This window comes from Gracilinanus agilis, chromosome 4 (genome assembly GCF_016433145.1).
Source record: "Gracilinanus agilis isolate LMUSP501 chromosome 4, AgileGrace, whole genome shotgun sequence".
In the NCBI taxonomy this organism is placed as follows: Eukaryota; Metazoa; Chordata; class Mammalia; order Didelphimorphia; family Didelphidae; genus Gracilinanus; species Gracilinanus agilis.
This window is the reverse complement of record NC_058133.1, coordinates 512,479,441-512,493,226: the sequence shown is the minus strand read 5'-3', so window position 1 is coordinate 512,493,226 and position 13,786 is coordinate 512,479,441. Positions and strand designations below refer to the sequence as shown.

Below are 13,786 nucleotides of genomic sequence, written 5' to 3'. Positions count from 1 at the left end.
CAATAGGAATGGGTATTGTATTTTGTCAAAGGCTTTTTCAGCATCGATTGAGATAAACATGTGATTTTTCTTTGTTAGCTTGTTGATATGGTCAATTATGTGAATGGTTTTCCTAATACTGAACCATCCTTGCATTCCTGGTATAAATCGCACCTGATCATGATGGATAACCCTCATGATCACTTGCTGGAGTCTTTTTGCTAGTACTTTATTTAAGATTTTTGCATCTATGTTCATTTGGGAGATTAGTCTGTAGTTTTCTTTCTCTGTTTTTGGTCTGCCTGGCTTTGGAATCAGTACCATATTGGTGTCATAAAAGGGATTTGGTAGAACTCCTTCTTTGCTTATTATTTCAAATAATTTGTATAGTATTGGGATTAATTGTTTTTTAATGTTTGATATAATTCACTTGTGAATCCATCAGGCCCTGGCAATTTTTTCTTAGGGAGTTCTTTGATGGCTTGTTCAATTTCTTCCCATTCTAATTTTTAACAGATTATTTTCTTCATTGAGCTTTTATACCTGTTTTTCCAAGTGGCCAATTCTGCTTTTTAAAGACTGTCTTTACTTTGGTGAACTTTTGTGCTGCTTAGGCCAGTGATGGTGAACCTTTCAGAGACCACATGCCATTCCCACCCAACCCCCCTGTCCCCCAGACAGGGGAGGGAGAAAGGAAGTGGAGTGGCCTGAGTGCTCTGCTCAGGGGAGAGAGTAAGCACAGAGGGATGTGGAGGTGCAGTGGAGATGGGGAAAGGAGCAGCTCCGCTGGAGTCCCTCTACCTTTCTAGTAACTAACTTTTGGGGACGATGTGCATGCCCACAGAGAGGTCTCTGTGTGCCATCTTTGGCATGCGTGCCATAGGTTTGGCATCACGGTATTAGGCTAATTCTGTTTTTTAAGATTACTTTCTTCAGTATTTTTTTGTGCTTCTTTTACCAAGCTATGCTTTTTTCATAATTTTCTTGTATCACTCTCATTTCTTTTCTCAGTTCTTCTACCACTCTTTCTTTAACTCTTCCAAAAATTCAGGTCCAAATAGCATTTTTCTTTTGTGGTTTTGCTTCTAGGTATTTTGTGTTATTATTGTCTTCTTCTGAGTTGATGACTTGGTCTGCCCAGACACTGTAGTAGCTTTTTATGATCAAGTTCTTTTCCTATTGCCTGCTCATTTTTTCAGCCTATTTTTTTCATTTTGAGCTTTAGTGTTTTTTTAATAATTCAATTTTGTTTTTTTCCATCATACGTAGAAATAGTTTTTGACCATTGTTTTCTGACATTTTTGTGATTCAGATTCTTTCCCTCCTTCCCTGAAGCAGTAAATAATCTGGAATAGGTTATGTCAGTACTTTCATGCGATACATATTTTCATATTCCCCATGTTATGACTAAAGGCACATATCATATATACAATAAAAAAAATTTATGAAGGAAATAAGGTTGAGAGTGGCATGTTTTGATCCTCAATCAGACTCCAACAGTTCCTTCTTTGGCTGTGGAGAGCATTTTCATCATGAGCCCCTTGTAGTTATCTTGGAGACTTGTTTTGCTGATAATGGTTTGGTCCTTCATAGTTGATGGTCCTATAATATTTATGTTACCATATATACTGTTCTCCTGTTTCTGCTCACTTCACTTTGCATTAGTTCACAGAAGTTTTTTCCATGTTTTTCTGAATTCATGCTGTTCATTATTTCTTATGATGTAATAGTATTTTGTTACAACCATATACCATAGATTGTTTAGTCATTCCCCAACTAATAGATACCCCTTCAATTTCCAGTTCTTTAACACTATAAGAAAGAGCTGCTAAAAATATTTTGGTACTGGTAGATCCTTTTCCCTTATATCTGATCTCTGGGATATAGACTCAGTAGTGGAATTGCTGAGTCAAAGGGTACACACAGTTTTATGCCCCTTTGGGCAGCAAAGAGTGCTCTTCAAAATAGTTGGATCGAGTCACAGTTTTGAACTTTATGTTAAAATTGGACTCTGTTCACCTTGGGGTGGAGAGACACTGTGTCCCAAGCTTTGGGCTTTTTTCTGTTGCTGTTTTAATTGGTTCGAAATTCCCTTAGTTCTGAAAAAAGCTGTTCTAGTGGTCCTGGGACTATGGGCTGCCCTGGGGCAAATGACTGAGAGCCCCAGGAATATGTCTACACAAGGGACTCTCACTTACCTGCATTTCTCTGGGTGCTCATCTCGCTTGTTATTGAAATCCAGGGAGATCTTGGCATCAAGCCCAATTCCAAAGTAGTTATTCATGACACACTTCTCTGTGTAACATTCTCTATAAAATTTCATTTAAAAAAATGTAACTTCCATTAGTCCTTTTATTTTTGAAGGTCCCAAGGCTCAATGATTTTATTCCATGACCTGATGGCCAACAACCCTTCTAATGCCAGAGCATGACCTATTCAAGTGCACAGACTCACAGACTAGCTTCATTTCCTGAGGCCACTCCAGGGAGGGTAGTCTTAGGACCTCCTCTTCTCCCTCCCTCCTCTTTCTGCCCAGGATGCTGCTGTTGCCACATAGGATCTCTTTCCTGGCCCATTCTCCTGCAACACTTGAAAGGCCAGGGCTGAAGAACTGGGAGAGTTTTTCTGGGGACCCTGGGCTAGAGGGTTGTTTCCCATCTCCCACTACAAGCCCAGGCTCTACAGACTCTTTAGTGCATGACCCAATGATAGCCTCCTAAGACGGCATGGAGATCACCATAGGGTCAGGCAGCGAATCCCTCCAGCCTTTTTGGATATCTACGCTCTCTTTTAATCATGTCTCCGCATTGCCCTGTATACTCACAGATTTTCTGGTTCAGTGTTAAAGGGATCTGCATTGATTAGCAAACGACTGATGACTGAACCACCAGGTAAGGAACTGGACATCCCAGCCCGGATATCTGAAAGGCAAAGAGGGAAAGATGAGTTATTAGATAAAACAGACGTGTCCCTCTGTGGCTGGCTGGCTGGTCTTCATCTTTTTCTGGCTTATAATAATAGTAGCAAAAATAAAAGAAGTCTATATGATGAATGTGATCAATTTTGTAGGCCGAGACCATCAGCGGCAACAGACATTTCTTGGCTTGACACGCAAACAAAGGAGCTCTGCAGAGCTCGAGAAAGAAAAGGCTTTAGGAGGATTCTGGGACCTCTAAAGTCTTGTCCAGGCCCAACATTCCCTCTCAATCAATTCCTCTTATACCCTTGGGCTACCGGTTGTGTCTCTCTTGACACCCAGCCCACCTTCTCCAGCAGCCACAAATGTTCCTGATAAAGTATTTTAAGTTCCTTATTACACCGCAGGTCATCACTACTAAAATGCTACAGACTACCCATATGCCTTCATTCCATTCTCCTTCGTGTTATCTGTAATTGTGATTCTTTTGTGATTACGGCATTGAATGATTCAAAGACAAAGACAATACAGTGTTAGAAAGATGGTCTTTGTGGCAGTGAGCTGTTAGAGATAACCAAAACCGTACAAGCTTTCTCAAATGTGACTCAATCCTTAGTCTTTCTCCTCAATCCTGGGCTCATCTCGCTGTTCAAGGTATGAGCGGACAGGCTAGTTCTAAGCGCTGTCTGTCTCGTACAGGCGAATGCCCCCGTTTGGCAGTATCTATTTTCCATCCAGTTTGTATTCCCATGTGGGGGGCCAGACCAGCCTTTGTCACATTCTTGTCTTCCTGGCACTCTGGGACTCGAAGTCACGGGTAGACCCTGAATTTGGAGAACGTCTCACCGGCCACAGGGTGAGGCCTTGGACAGCCGTTTCACTACGTGAAGCCCCGACATAGTATTCTCAACCTGCAGCCAATCTCTCAGAGTTCCGTCATAGGATTTGGTCCATATAACAGACACCTTTAAGAATTCACCTTTTTTGGCCCTTTCTCCTCTAAGCGAAGCTGGCTGTGGTTCCGTGACCTTCTTGGCCCAGTCCAGCCGGCACGAGCGCAGGCGAGGGGGCTTGTGTGTCCGGGACGCAGAGAGGGCCGATGATCATGTGGACTCTCTCCCGATGCCCGAGTTCCCAAGAAGTTTTCCTGACATGGAAAATGTCTGTATCGTCCTGCGGGGACTCACCAGAAGGGAGGCGGCCGAGGCCTGCTGGGCGACGGGTGTGCGTGCGCACGCGGGTCCCTGGACATTCGGCTCTTGCTGCATCCCCCAATCTGGGGACAAAAAGCCTTTCAGGGCCGGCTCTGGCTGCTTCCTCAAAGACGACGGTCCGACTGGTCACGTGTGGCACCTATACAGGGGCCCAGATGGAAGCCACGTCCCTGTCCTGGATGTCACCGAACGCCAACACGAGAGCTTTCACACGCTCTCTGTGGCTGCATTCGCCGAGTCGTGGCATGTTTGTGAGAAACGGGGCTTCCCTCCTAGAACAAATGCCGAGCGTCGGTGCCCAGGCAGGAGAGCCGTAAGGGCTGGCACTTGGCTTAGGTGATTTCTACAGGATCGCACGGCTAGGAAAGGTCTGAGGCGAGATTGGAACCCAGGACCTCCTTCTCTAGGCTGGGCTCTCGAGCCACTGAGCCCCCCTGAATCGGGTCCTTTTAATGGCTGTGTAGAAATTCTCCTGAGATGTCCCGGCTTCGCTCGCACCCGTGTCTGCTGGTTTGGGGTTCTCCGGGCCGAGGGGCATCGCACGTGTCCGTCGTCCCTCCTCCTGCCTCACAGACCCCCCATTCTCTCAGGAAGACGCCGCACCTCTGCTCCGGCCAAGGCAGCCTCTGGGCGCCTCCCCCCGGCCCATTTCCCGCCGACTTGGGGCAGGCAGAGCCGACGGCTCCCTTCCGGTTCGTGCCTTCGTCTCCTCGAGGAGGCGCCTGCGCTGAGCCTGCGGATGGGCGGGCGGAGGATCCAAAGGGACAGTCTGGGCTCAGGTTCCGGGGCGCTGCCCACCCTCTGGGTCAAGGGAAGCTGCTTTCACTCCCTGGAGCCCAGTCATGCCCTCTGACCCGATGCAGGAACATCCGTGCTGGCGGGCTTCAGGCCCTTCGCCACCAAAGCCTGCAGGCTGCCCGTGACAGCAGTCACTGCCTGTGAGCCCACACCGAGGGAGGCCAGCCGGGCCCGGCAGCCTCTCTGCCTCCCTGAAGCGGACGTGGCCGCACAGGACCAAAGGCTGGGTTGTCGCGTGGGTCCTCATCCCGGGTGCCCCAGCCTTCAGGCGGTGGGCAGGGGCCCAGAGGGAAGTACCCAAACTTGGAGAGTGAGGTTGCCAAGCAAAAAGGCCACTTCCTGTGCTTCACCTTCTTAATCTTACATGGATATCTCCGGTTTGGAAACCTCACTTAGGGCCCACAGACAGGAAGTTCTGGGTTCATGTCTGACCTCAGATGCTTCCTAGCTGGGTGACCCTGGGCAAGTCATTTAACCCCCACTGCCTAGCCCCTACTGCTCTTTTGCCTTAGAACCAATACTCAGTAGTAATTCTAAGATGGAAGGGAAGGCTTAAAAAAAGAAAGCAAGCTCCCCGGCCACTGGCCTTACTTTTAACTGAGTCCTTGGCAGCCACCCTAGTATCTACCCAGGATTTCCTGCTTGGGCCTTTTCTCCTCCAAACCTGCTTGTCAAGTCAGAGATGGGGCAAGAGTTCTTAGAAAGGAACCAGAAGCAGATCCAAAACCTATGAGAACAAGAGCTATTCTCCAATCGAGAAATGGCCAGCGATATTTCAAAGGAAGAAAGGCCTCTGGTCGCTGATGATAAAACTCCTGGGAGGCCCGCCTTGCCCTCACTGGGTTGGTGACGATGACAAGAATGGGAAAGGATCCTCTCTGGAAGGGCCAGGACACAGGTGCCCCAAGGCTCGGGCTCGGGCTCCAGCCCTTCTGGAAAGCAGCTCTTAGGACTTGGTGATGCCACTGGCAGGTCCATAGCATAAAATGAGGAAAAGGACCCAGAGGCGTAAAAACGCCCAGATGAGCTGTTTGCTGTAGCGAAGGACAGGCAGGGAAGGGGAGGGGAGGAAAAGGATCTGGAAGAAGCCCTCCCCGCAGTGCCCAGGCCCACAGAACAGCCAGGCCGGCTTCTTGTGCCTCCCTAATGATCCCATCATGTTCTCTGAGAAGGTTCTCTGTTCTCCTCAAGCCTCCAGCACTTTCCCTTCTTCCTCACCCTCAGAGGAGGTGCTCACCTCCAATGTTCCCATGAACAAGGAGGCCACTGGATGGGAATTTCCTGCATCCCAAGACTCCTATTCTCTGACAACAAGCTGGCCGTTCCCCTTGCCAAGGCCCAGCGTTCTCTACGTGCCCTTGATGCCATCTTGTTCCATCCAGGAGACTGCAGCCTCCATCGTCCTCTCTCCAAGCTCCAACGATTCCCAAGCGGCTGGCCCTTCCTTAGCCCTCCCTGGCAGCCCCAAGCTCTCTCCTGTCTCTCTCTCTGGGCCAAACACATGGTGTCCCCTGCTCTGCACCGCGGGTAGTACTACTACTGTGCTCAGTTGCTCCTCCTTTGGGGAGGTTCTCCTCTTGCCGTGACCTGTTCTTCCCAGCCTCCTTTGCTGGCTCCTCACAGTGGTTGCCGGCAGTGCTGGCCAAGCTCCCTCCTCCATTCTTTCCAGGATCTCTGCGGCCTCCTCGGCTCCCACAGACTTCACGGTCACTTTGCAGATGACCCCCTCTGCAGAGCTCCCGTCTTCCACCACCGCGGAGGCTCCTTAAGCCGAAGATCTCCAATGGTCCAACTGAACGCCCCGCAATGGACTCTCCCCTCTTCCAACAAAGCTCCTCAGTACTGTCCTAGGTACCGACATTCCTTCTGCTCTCTCTGGACCCGCCTCTCTCTGCCACTCCCATCTCCAGTCAGCTGCCAATGTTTGTCCTCTCTAACGGGACGACGCTTCTGCTAGGACCCGTCCCCCCTGGGGAGCCCCGTCCCCTCTCTTCCTCTGGCACTGGACAATGAGTCAGCGGACAGCAACGGGGATGTTTGCCAAGCTGGAGCAGCCCCAAATTACGGCCCAGCCGGGGGCTGCCCACACAGAGGTGGCTCTTCTCTCTCCTACCTCCCCCTGCGACCTGCCTGGAAAATAAAGGGAGCCCCAGGCCGGAGCAGCCCTCTCCCAGCCCGCCCAAACAGGCTCCGTCGGGCCTGCCCCGCCGTCCCTCTGAGCCGGCTTTGGGGGCCGTCGGGCTGCGGGCAGAGACGCTCCCACTCACTTGGGTACAGAATCTTGGTGTTCAGCATCGGCAGGTTGTCCCGGTTTCCTGTCTGGGGAGGAAGAGACGCAGAGCTGCCCAGGGACAGACTTCCTTTGTTAATGAGCTTCTCACAAGGGGATTTGGACACTGCAAGAAACCAAAGAGAACCCTCTGGGGGTTAGGAAGAGCCCAGCGGCGGCCGGGACAAAACAAGAGCTCTTGGTTCATGCCTCCAGGAGCCGCTCGGACACCCCTCAGCAGCCATCCCGGGGAGGACTCGGCACAGACACGGAGGAGGCCCTGGAGGGACGAGGCTCGGCACGCCGGCCATCAGGAGAGGCAGGAGCAGAGGGGGCCGAGGGCCGATCTGTTTAGGGACGACACGCCGGGGTCCTGCTCCTGCTCCCTGCCTGGGGCAGCCACGGACACCCCCCACGAGCTGCGTGTTCTCGGGCCGCTCAGACCACGGAAGAGGCCCGGCACGTCCTTTGCCAGACAGCAGAAGGCCCCCCGAGGACTCTGCTCTCTCCCGGGAGCTGGTGTCACACGCCCATCCCCCATCCCCAAAGGGCCAGCTGGCCAGCGGGGTGCAGAGGACACCGGGATGGAGGGACCAGCTGGGGGGGCCGGGAGAGCCCTCCCAGGTCTCCGGGGTGTCTGGCTCCTTCTGGCGTCCACGTCAGGCCCCCAAAGGGCGGCCTCGCTCCCTCCTACTCCCCCGTCTGCCTGCCTACACGAGGTGGGGCCCAGGGAAAGAACTGAGGAGTTAGCGGGGAGAGGAGAAGGGTCCGGGCGCAGGCCGTGACCCTGGGAGCCGGGGGTTCCTCAGGGAGGGGACGAGGAAGTGGGCAGCCCGAACCTCCTGGGCACGTCTGGAGAGAGGCCGCTGAGGAGCAGACCGGGGGCCGCAGACGCAGTACCTTTGCGGTGGCTTCTCCCTCGGGAGACGCTGCCGTTCCCGCCGTGGGACGCCTGCAGGGAGACTTTGTCCTCGGCCTTCGGCTCGGCGCCTTCGGCAGTCACGGAGAGCCCCAAGAGGAAGCCTTCCTGCTCCTGGGTCTGGGCGTTCTGCTCATCGACGGCTGGGGAAAGAAGGGAGGAAGCTGCTGGCCTGGAGAGGGACGGCCAAGCTGGCTAAGCGTCCTTCGGGCCGAGGCTGCTGGACCTCGGGGGAGCCGGACGGGGACAAATGGGAAAATGAACTGGAAGAAAAAGGGCATTTCAACGGGGAGAAACCCGAGGAGGAAGCCAGAGCCGGCAGAACGCCGGGGCCCAGGCCAGGCCTGACCTCAGGAGGCCTCTTGGCCGCCCCGTCCCGAGGCTTCCTGCCACAAGAGTAAGTGAAGCCAGGCCGTCACCGGCGCGGCACACCTTCCTCCTCCGTAATGGGGGGCCGTGGGGGAGCCCCTGGGCCAGGCCCTGCTCTCCCTTCCTTTTAATCCGCTCCCTTGTCCTAGAATCGAGCCTGGAAAAGCCCTGCCTGAACACCTGGGCTGGCGGAGCGGTGACGGGGACACGGACGTAAAGGAGCCCCGGGTGCGACTATCGATGACACAGAAATAGGAACTGCGTGTCGCTACAGCGGAGGGAAAGAGCGTGACTCCTGTGACTAGGGGAAAATAGTCTAAATAAAAATAAAAGACTCAATCCTACGTGTCTGTTCTAAGACAGAGGAGGGCGAGGGCGGGCAGGGGGTTAAGTGACTTGGCCAGGGTCACACAGCGAGGGGTGAGGAATTCCCAGGTGAGGAAACTCCCCCTCCCAAGGATGGCGTCTCTGCAAGGGACAGTCTCTGAGAGGCTGCCTGGAACACAGAGCCCGGGGCCACAGGGCCACTCTGAGCAGGGCTCGGGAAGGCCTGGGACGCCCGTCTGAGGAGAGGCGGCCGGGGCTGGGTCTGAGTCACGCCGTGAATGCGGGGCTGCAGGTTCTGTCCCTGCTGGGTCAGGGCCATCCCTGGACCTCCCCCGGCAGTACCTTTCTCTGCGTGTTCTATGATCTGACGGATGGCTTTCTTTAGGCTGTTGGCTCTTAGCATGAGCTGCTCCCGAGGCCGGAAGATCTGGGGCCGGGCCGGGCAGGCCGAACCGATGGAGCGCTCCGTGGTGGAGGCGCAGACCCCGCCGGAGCCGTCGCCATCTTCCATCTCTTCTGCGATGGTGGGAGGAGGGTTGGGCAGGGAAGAGGAAGCCTGAGACTCGTCATTCAGCGTCTTCAGGAGAGAGTCCAGCTTCTCTTTGAGCACAGAGCACTGCAAGAAGGACCCGGAGCCTCAGAACTCTTGGGGGGCTTGACCCATCCCCAGCCCGCCCGTCCCCTGCCCGCCCGTCCCCTGCCTGCCCGTCCCCTGCCTGCCCGTCCCCTGGCTGCTGCCACCCGGCCATGCCCTCCATGACTTGCCTTCCTGGCCATGACTTCGGACTCCTCCGAACTCTCCGTGGCTTTCTCATAGGCCTTCCCCACTCGAGCCACAAAGTCCTTCACGGTCTCACAGAGCACCCTGCCAGAGGGAGAGGAGGGTGTCAGGGTGGGGGGCGGAGCGCGTGGCCCCCCGCATCGTGGAAGCCTTCCAGCCCCGGCTCGCCGCTCTTGGGACGTACTTGGCAGAGGAGATGACGACGGAGTGCTGGTCCGAAGTCAAGATCTTGGACAGGTGAGCAGCCACGGAGTCTTCGTAGAAGAGAATCTGCTGGACCTGCAGGCGCAGAGACACGAGCTAGACGGGCGGCCTCGACTCCCTCAGAACGCGGGACTCCCCCTGGGGACCGCTCGAGTCCCAGGCAGAGCCGAGGCCCACGGCCTGCCCTGGAGGCCAGCACGGCCCCGCCTCAAGCTCTGAGGGTCGGGTCACCGCCCTGAGACCGTTTCCTCAGCTGTGGGAATGGCGATCATCCAGGGGCTGCTCTGCCCACCACGGGGGGCTGCAGTGAGATCCGAGGGGCCAAGGGGAGAGAAAGCCCGAGGGCCAGCCGAGGGGAGAGCTCCCGGGGTGTCCGCAGGGCCCCTGCCCCATCTCTCCCCCTTCAGGTCTTGGGGTGCTTGTTGCCCCTCTTAGACTCCCACTTTGAGAAAACAATTCGTCCCTAAGTATCTACCCGAGGCCCGGCTCCACGGGGCACTCGGAGACGCCTGAGCCACGCTGACCTCCCAGAGGCCGAGGGATGGCCGGGCTGCTCCGTGTCTGAAGGGGCCTCTAGGGATGGGGCGCTGGGAGCTGGTCGGGGGGGCAGCAGCAGAAGCAAAGGCAGGGAGGTGGGAAGGACCCCGGCATGTGCCGCGGAGGCCAACGAGAGGCCCAACATGACCAAAGACAGGGTCCACGTCGTAGAGAAGCGGGCACCGTGGAGGCGAGGACAGGCACGGATGACCGGAGGACAGCAGCTGTGCCCCCCCAGCTGCCCTCTCTCGATGGGCCACTGCACAGCCCCGGCCCTCGCCTAACCGTCCCAAAGCTCTGGGAAAACAAAAACGTGGCTCCTTCCCACCCGAGGAAAGAGGAAAGGGGGAGCCAGAGAAGTTCTGGAGCGGAGGAACAGCACCATGAAAGAGAGGCGTCAAGAGCAGCCTGACAGCAAGATGGCGGCTGGGGAGAGGAGGGAGAGCTGGGGCCCGAGAAGGGGGCGCAGCCAGGGGGCTTTGGGGGAAACTCTTTGGAAGGGGCCGAAGTGTGAGCCGAGGCCTGGCAGTGGCTACCTCGGAGTCCTCGCTGAAGTCTTCGGTCACCATGGCCGCCGCCGCCTGGCGAGGGAGTTTGGTTTCGTACACCATGATGCTCCACCTGGGAGTTGGGAAACCAACAGTGACCATAATGATCTGCTGCTTCTTCCTCTGAATCTGAGGGAAGGGAGAGCCCTGAAGGCCGGCACCAGCACCATTGCCCCTCTCCCCCGCCCCAGGGAGCTCTTGTTCTATCCTGACTCTGGCCCTGGGTCCCTCGAGGTTCCCGGGGGGGCCGACGCAGCCTCCTTGATTCGGGGACCATCCTGGAAGCTCCTGTCAGAAAGGCTTCCGGAGGGCCTTCGGTCCCTCGCCCAGCTGAGGCCTGGCGGAGGTTCTAAAGGAGGCCGGGCTGCCTCCTCTCTCTCCTGAGCCCACGGTGATGCGGGCAGAGCTCGGGGGCACGGCGTGTGCTCGCAGTACCGGCTGCCTTGGCTCTGCTGGGAGCCTCCTTCAGAAGCTCGAGCTGGGCCTCCCAGAGGCCCCGTCCCTTACCAGGGGAGGCCTCACAAAGGAGAGACAAAAATGCCCCTCGAAAATCCTCCCGCGAAGGGGGTCCCGTCCCAGCCCAGCAGGCCTCGCCTCGGGCCGGGCCTGCGAGGCAGCACAAGCTCCTCCTCACGCCTTGGCCCGGGCACTCCCTCCACCAGACCTGAGGGCGGCCTCCACACGTCTTCCTGCCCCAACGAACAGGCTCGACCCACGAGGGAGCCCCTCTGCGGCTCTGGGGTGCCCCGCCGGGCTCATTCCTCCCCTTTTCCCCCAACCTGCCCTCCTCCGTGTGCCTGCGCGGTCGAGGGTCCGTCCTCGGCCCTCTCCTGCATCCCGCTGGTCCGACAGGGAGGAATCCTGGTCATTTCCGGCCCTGCGACCTCTCTCCCCCCGGCCAGCCTGGCACCTCTCGCCGGACCCCACGGCAGTGATCTCTGACACGGCCCCGGCCGGCCTCGGCTCCCTCAGCTGCCCGCCTGTCCTGGTCCTCCCCTCGCCCACGCCAGCGGCTCCTCCTCCCCGCCTGGCCCGTCATGCCTTCTACCTCTCTCTGCCCCTGAGGGCGCCCCGTCAGTGAACAAAGGGAGGCTCTCCGCGAGCAGGCGGGGCTTGGGGCAGGCCGGCTCCCGCCAGAGGCTAGGGGGGACCCCGGCTCCGGCCCACTCACCGGTCCAGCATCTTGGTGCTGGCCCTCTCGAGCTTCTCCAAGATCTGGGGGAGCTGAGTGTCGTCGTCGCAGGCCGAGCCCCAGCCCAGCACCCGGGCCAGGTCGTTCCCCGTCCCGAGGGGCAGCACTCCCAGCTGGCACTAGAGGAAGCGAGACAAACACCAACTGCTGGGCGAGGAAGCGCCATTGGGGAGCCGGGAAGGCCACGAGCGTCCGGCTCGCCCCGAGCCCCGCCTGCTCACGGACAGCCTGAGGCCACAACGTGGGCCGCGGCCTCCCTGGACGTCCCCCCAGAGAGCCGGGCTGCTCCGGACGTCGGGGGCGAAGCCTCTCGGGCCGAGCCTGGAGTTGTGGCTGGCATTCAGGGCTCTCCCGCCTGCTCCTTTCAGGGTCCGTGAGGAACAAGAAAGGCGCCTGCAGCGGGTCCCGCCCGTGTCTCCAGAGGACGCCGTGAGCTGGGCTCAGCGCAGCGATCTGGCCCTCCGGGGGCTCTCGAGGCCCGCCTTCCGCCCCCCCTTCCTGGAGAGCGGCACGAAGGCCGCTAAGAGGACCCGCGGCCCGGCTGAGGGCAGGGAAGGCGCCGGCGGGAGACAAAGGCCGTGACGGGTCCCAGAGCCGGCCGGCCTCCGGCTTCTCTCTCGCCGCCGCCTTCCGCCTCATCCCCGCCTCGCAGCCTCAGAGCTTCTCTGCGACGCCACAAGGAGGCGCCGGCTCTGTGCCAGCCTCCGTGCCAGCCTCCGTGCCAGGGTGTTACAAAGATCGAGCCATCAAACCAGCCTCGAGAAGCACCAGGGGGCGCCTCGGGGCTCCCTGGCAGCCGGCGCTCCGGGGACGCACCTGCTTGTGGAGGTTGAGGCTGTCGATCTCGGACAGGACCCAGCCCACGCTGCCGTCGCCGCCGCACACCAGGATCCGGAACGTGTCAAACTTCTGGAATAAACGCAAACTGCGGGATGAAGGAATCGGCGTTACTGAGGGGGCGGGAGACGGCCGAAGACCAGCCCGGAGGCCCCCGTCGGTGCTGGGGGAGGCCGGCCTGGGGGCCCAGCCAGGAGGAGGCCTCCGGACCGCTCGCCGCTCTCAGCGGGGGCTTCGGCCGCTTCTCAGACAGCGAGCAAAGAGCCTGCCTGGCGGGGGGCTGCCCAAGAACCCCTCCTCGTGGCCGGCTCCTAGTGCTGAGGGAAGCTGTGAATGGGGGGAGGAACGGCGTCCCCGACCTCCATCTCCTCCGGCAAAGCCTCTGCTCTAAGAGGACGGGGACGTCGACGGGGCCCTCTGCTCCCCTCACCGGTGACGTGGGGGCACCGCGGGGGGACGGAGCCCGAGAAACGCCCTCGTTTGTCCCCCCTCACATAGCCGGGGAGCGTCTGAAGGGCTCGGTCAGAGCTTGCCTCCTCGCCACTGTCCCGCCATCGGGGGTGGCCCCGACCCCTCCCCAAGGGCAGCTTTCAGCAATAATCCAGGGAGGGGCCCGTGCCTGGGGCTGGCTCCCGGGCTTGGGGCCAGCAAGGCTGCCGCAGGCAAACACTGCTGGCACCTTCTCACGGGGGAAGGAGTACACGGAGGACAACCGGAGCCCGACGCCCCGGGAGGAGCGCCGGGAGAGCTTGTGGGCAGCCTCCTCCTAGAGGCACCTCCGCTTCCCTGACCAGAGTCCTCAAGGGCTTAAGGGAGGACCCAGAGAGAGGACCCAGAGAGAGAGAGGGAGAGAGAGAGAGAAAGAGAGAGAGAGAGAGAGAGAGAGAGAGAGAGA

General features: G+C 57.9%; 1 protein-coding gene across 1 annotated transcript in view; it reads right to left on the bottom strand.

Moving 5' to 3' along the window:
- The window catches only part of DGKD (diacylglycerol kinase delta), a 43,162-nt gene that overhangs the window by 18,608 nt on the left and 10,768 nt on the right, over positions 1–13,786 (bottom strand). The window contains exons 8-17 of the mRNA XM_044673308.1: positions 12,871–12,979; positions 12,034–12,173; positions 10,851–10,935; positions 9,758–9,852; positions 9,558–9,657; positions 9,135–9,408; positions 8,078–8,239; positions 7,176–7,304; positions 2,804–2,900; positions 2,178–2,288 (exon numbers count right to left, since the gene is read on the bottom strand). Of these exons, the coding sequence (XP_044529243.1) occupies positions 2,178–2,288; positions 2,804–2,900; positions 7,176–7,304; positions 8,078–8,239; positions 9,135–9,408; positions 9,558–9,657; positions 9,758–9,852; positions 10,851–10,935; positions 12,034–12,173; positions 12,871–12,979 (1,302 nt within the window). The remainder of the gene's footprint in view (positions 1–2,177; positions 2,289–2,803; positions 2,901–7,175; positions 7,305–8,077; positions 8,240–9,134; positions 9,409–9,557; positions 9,658–9,757; positions 9,853–10,850; positions 10,936–12,033; positions 12,174–12,870; positions 12,980–13,786) is intronic.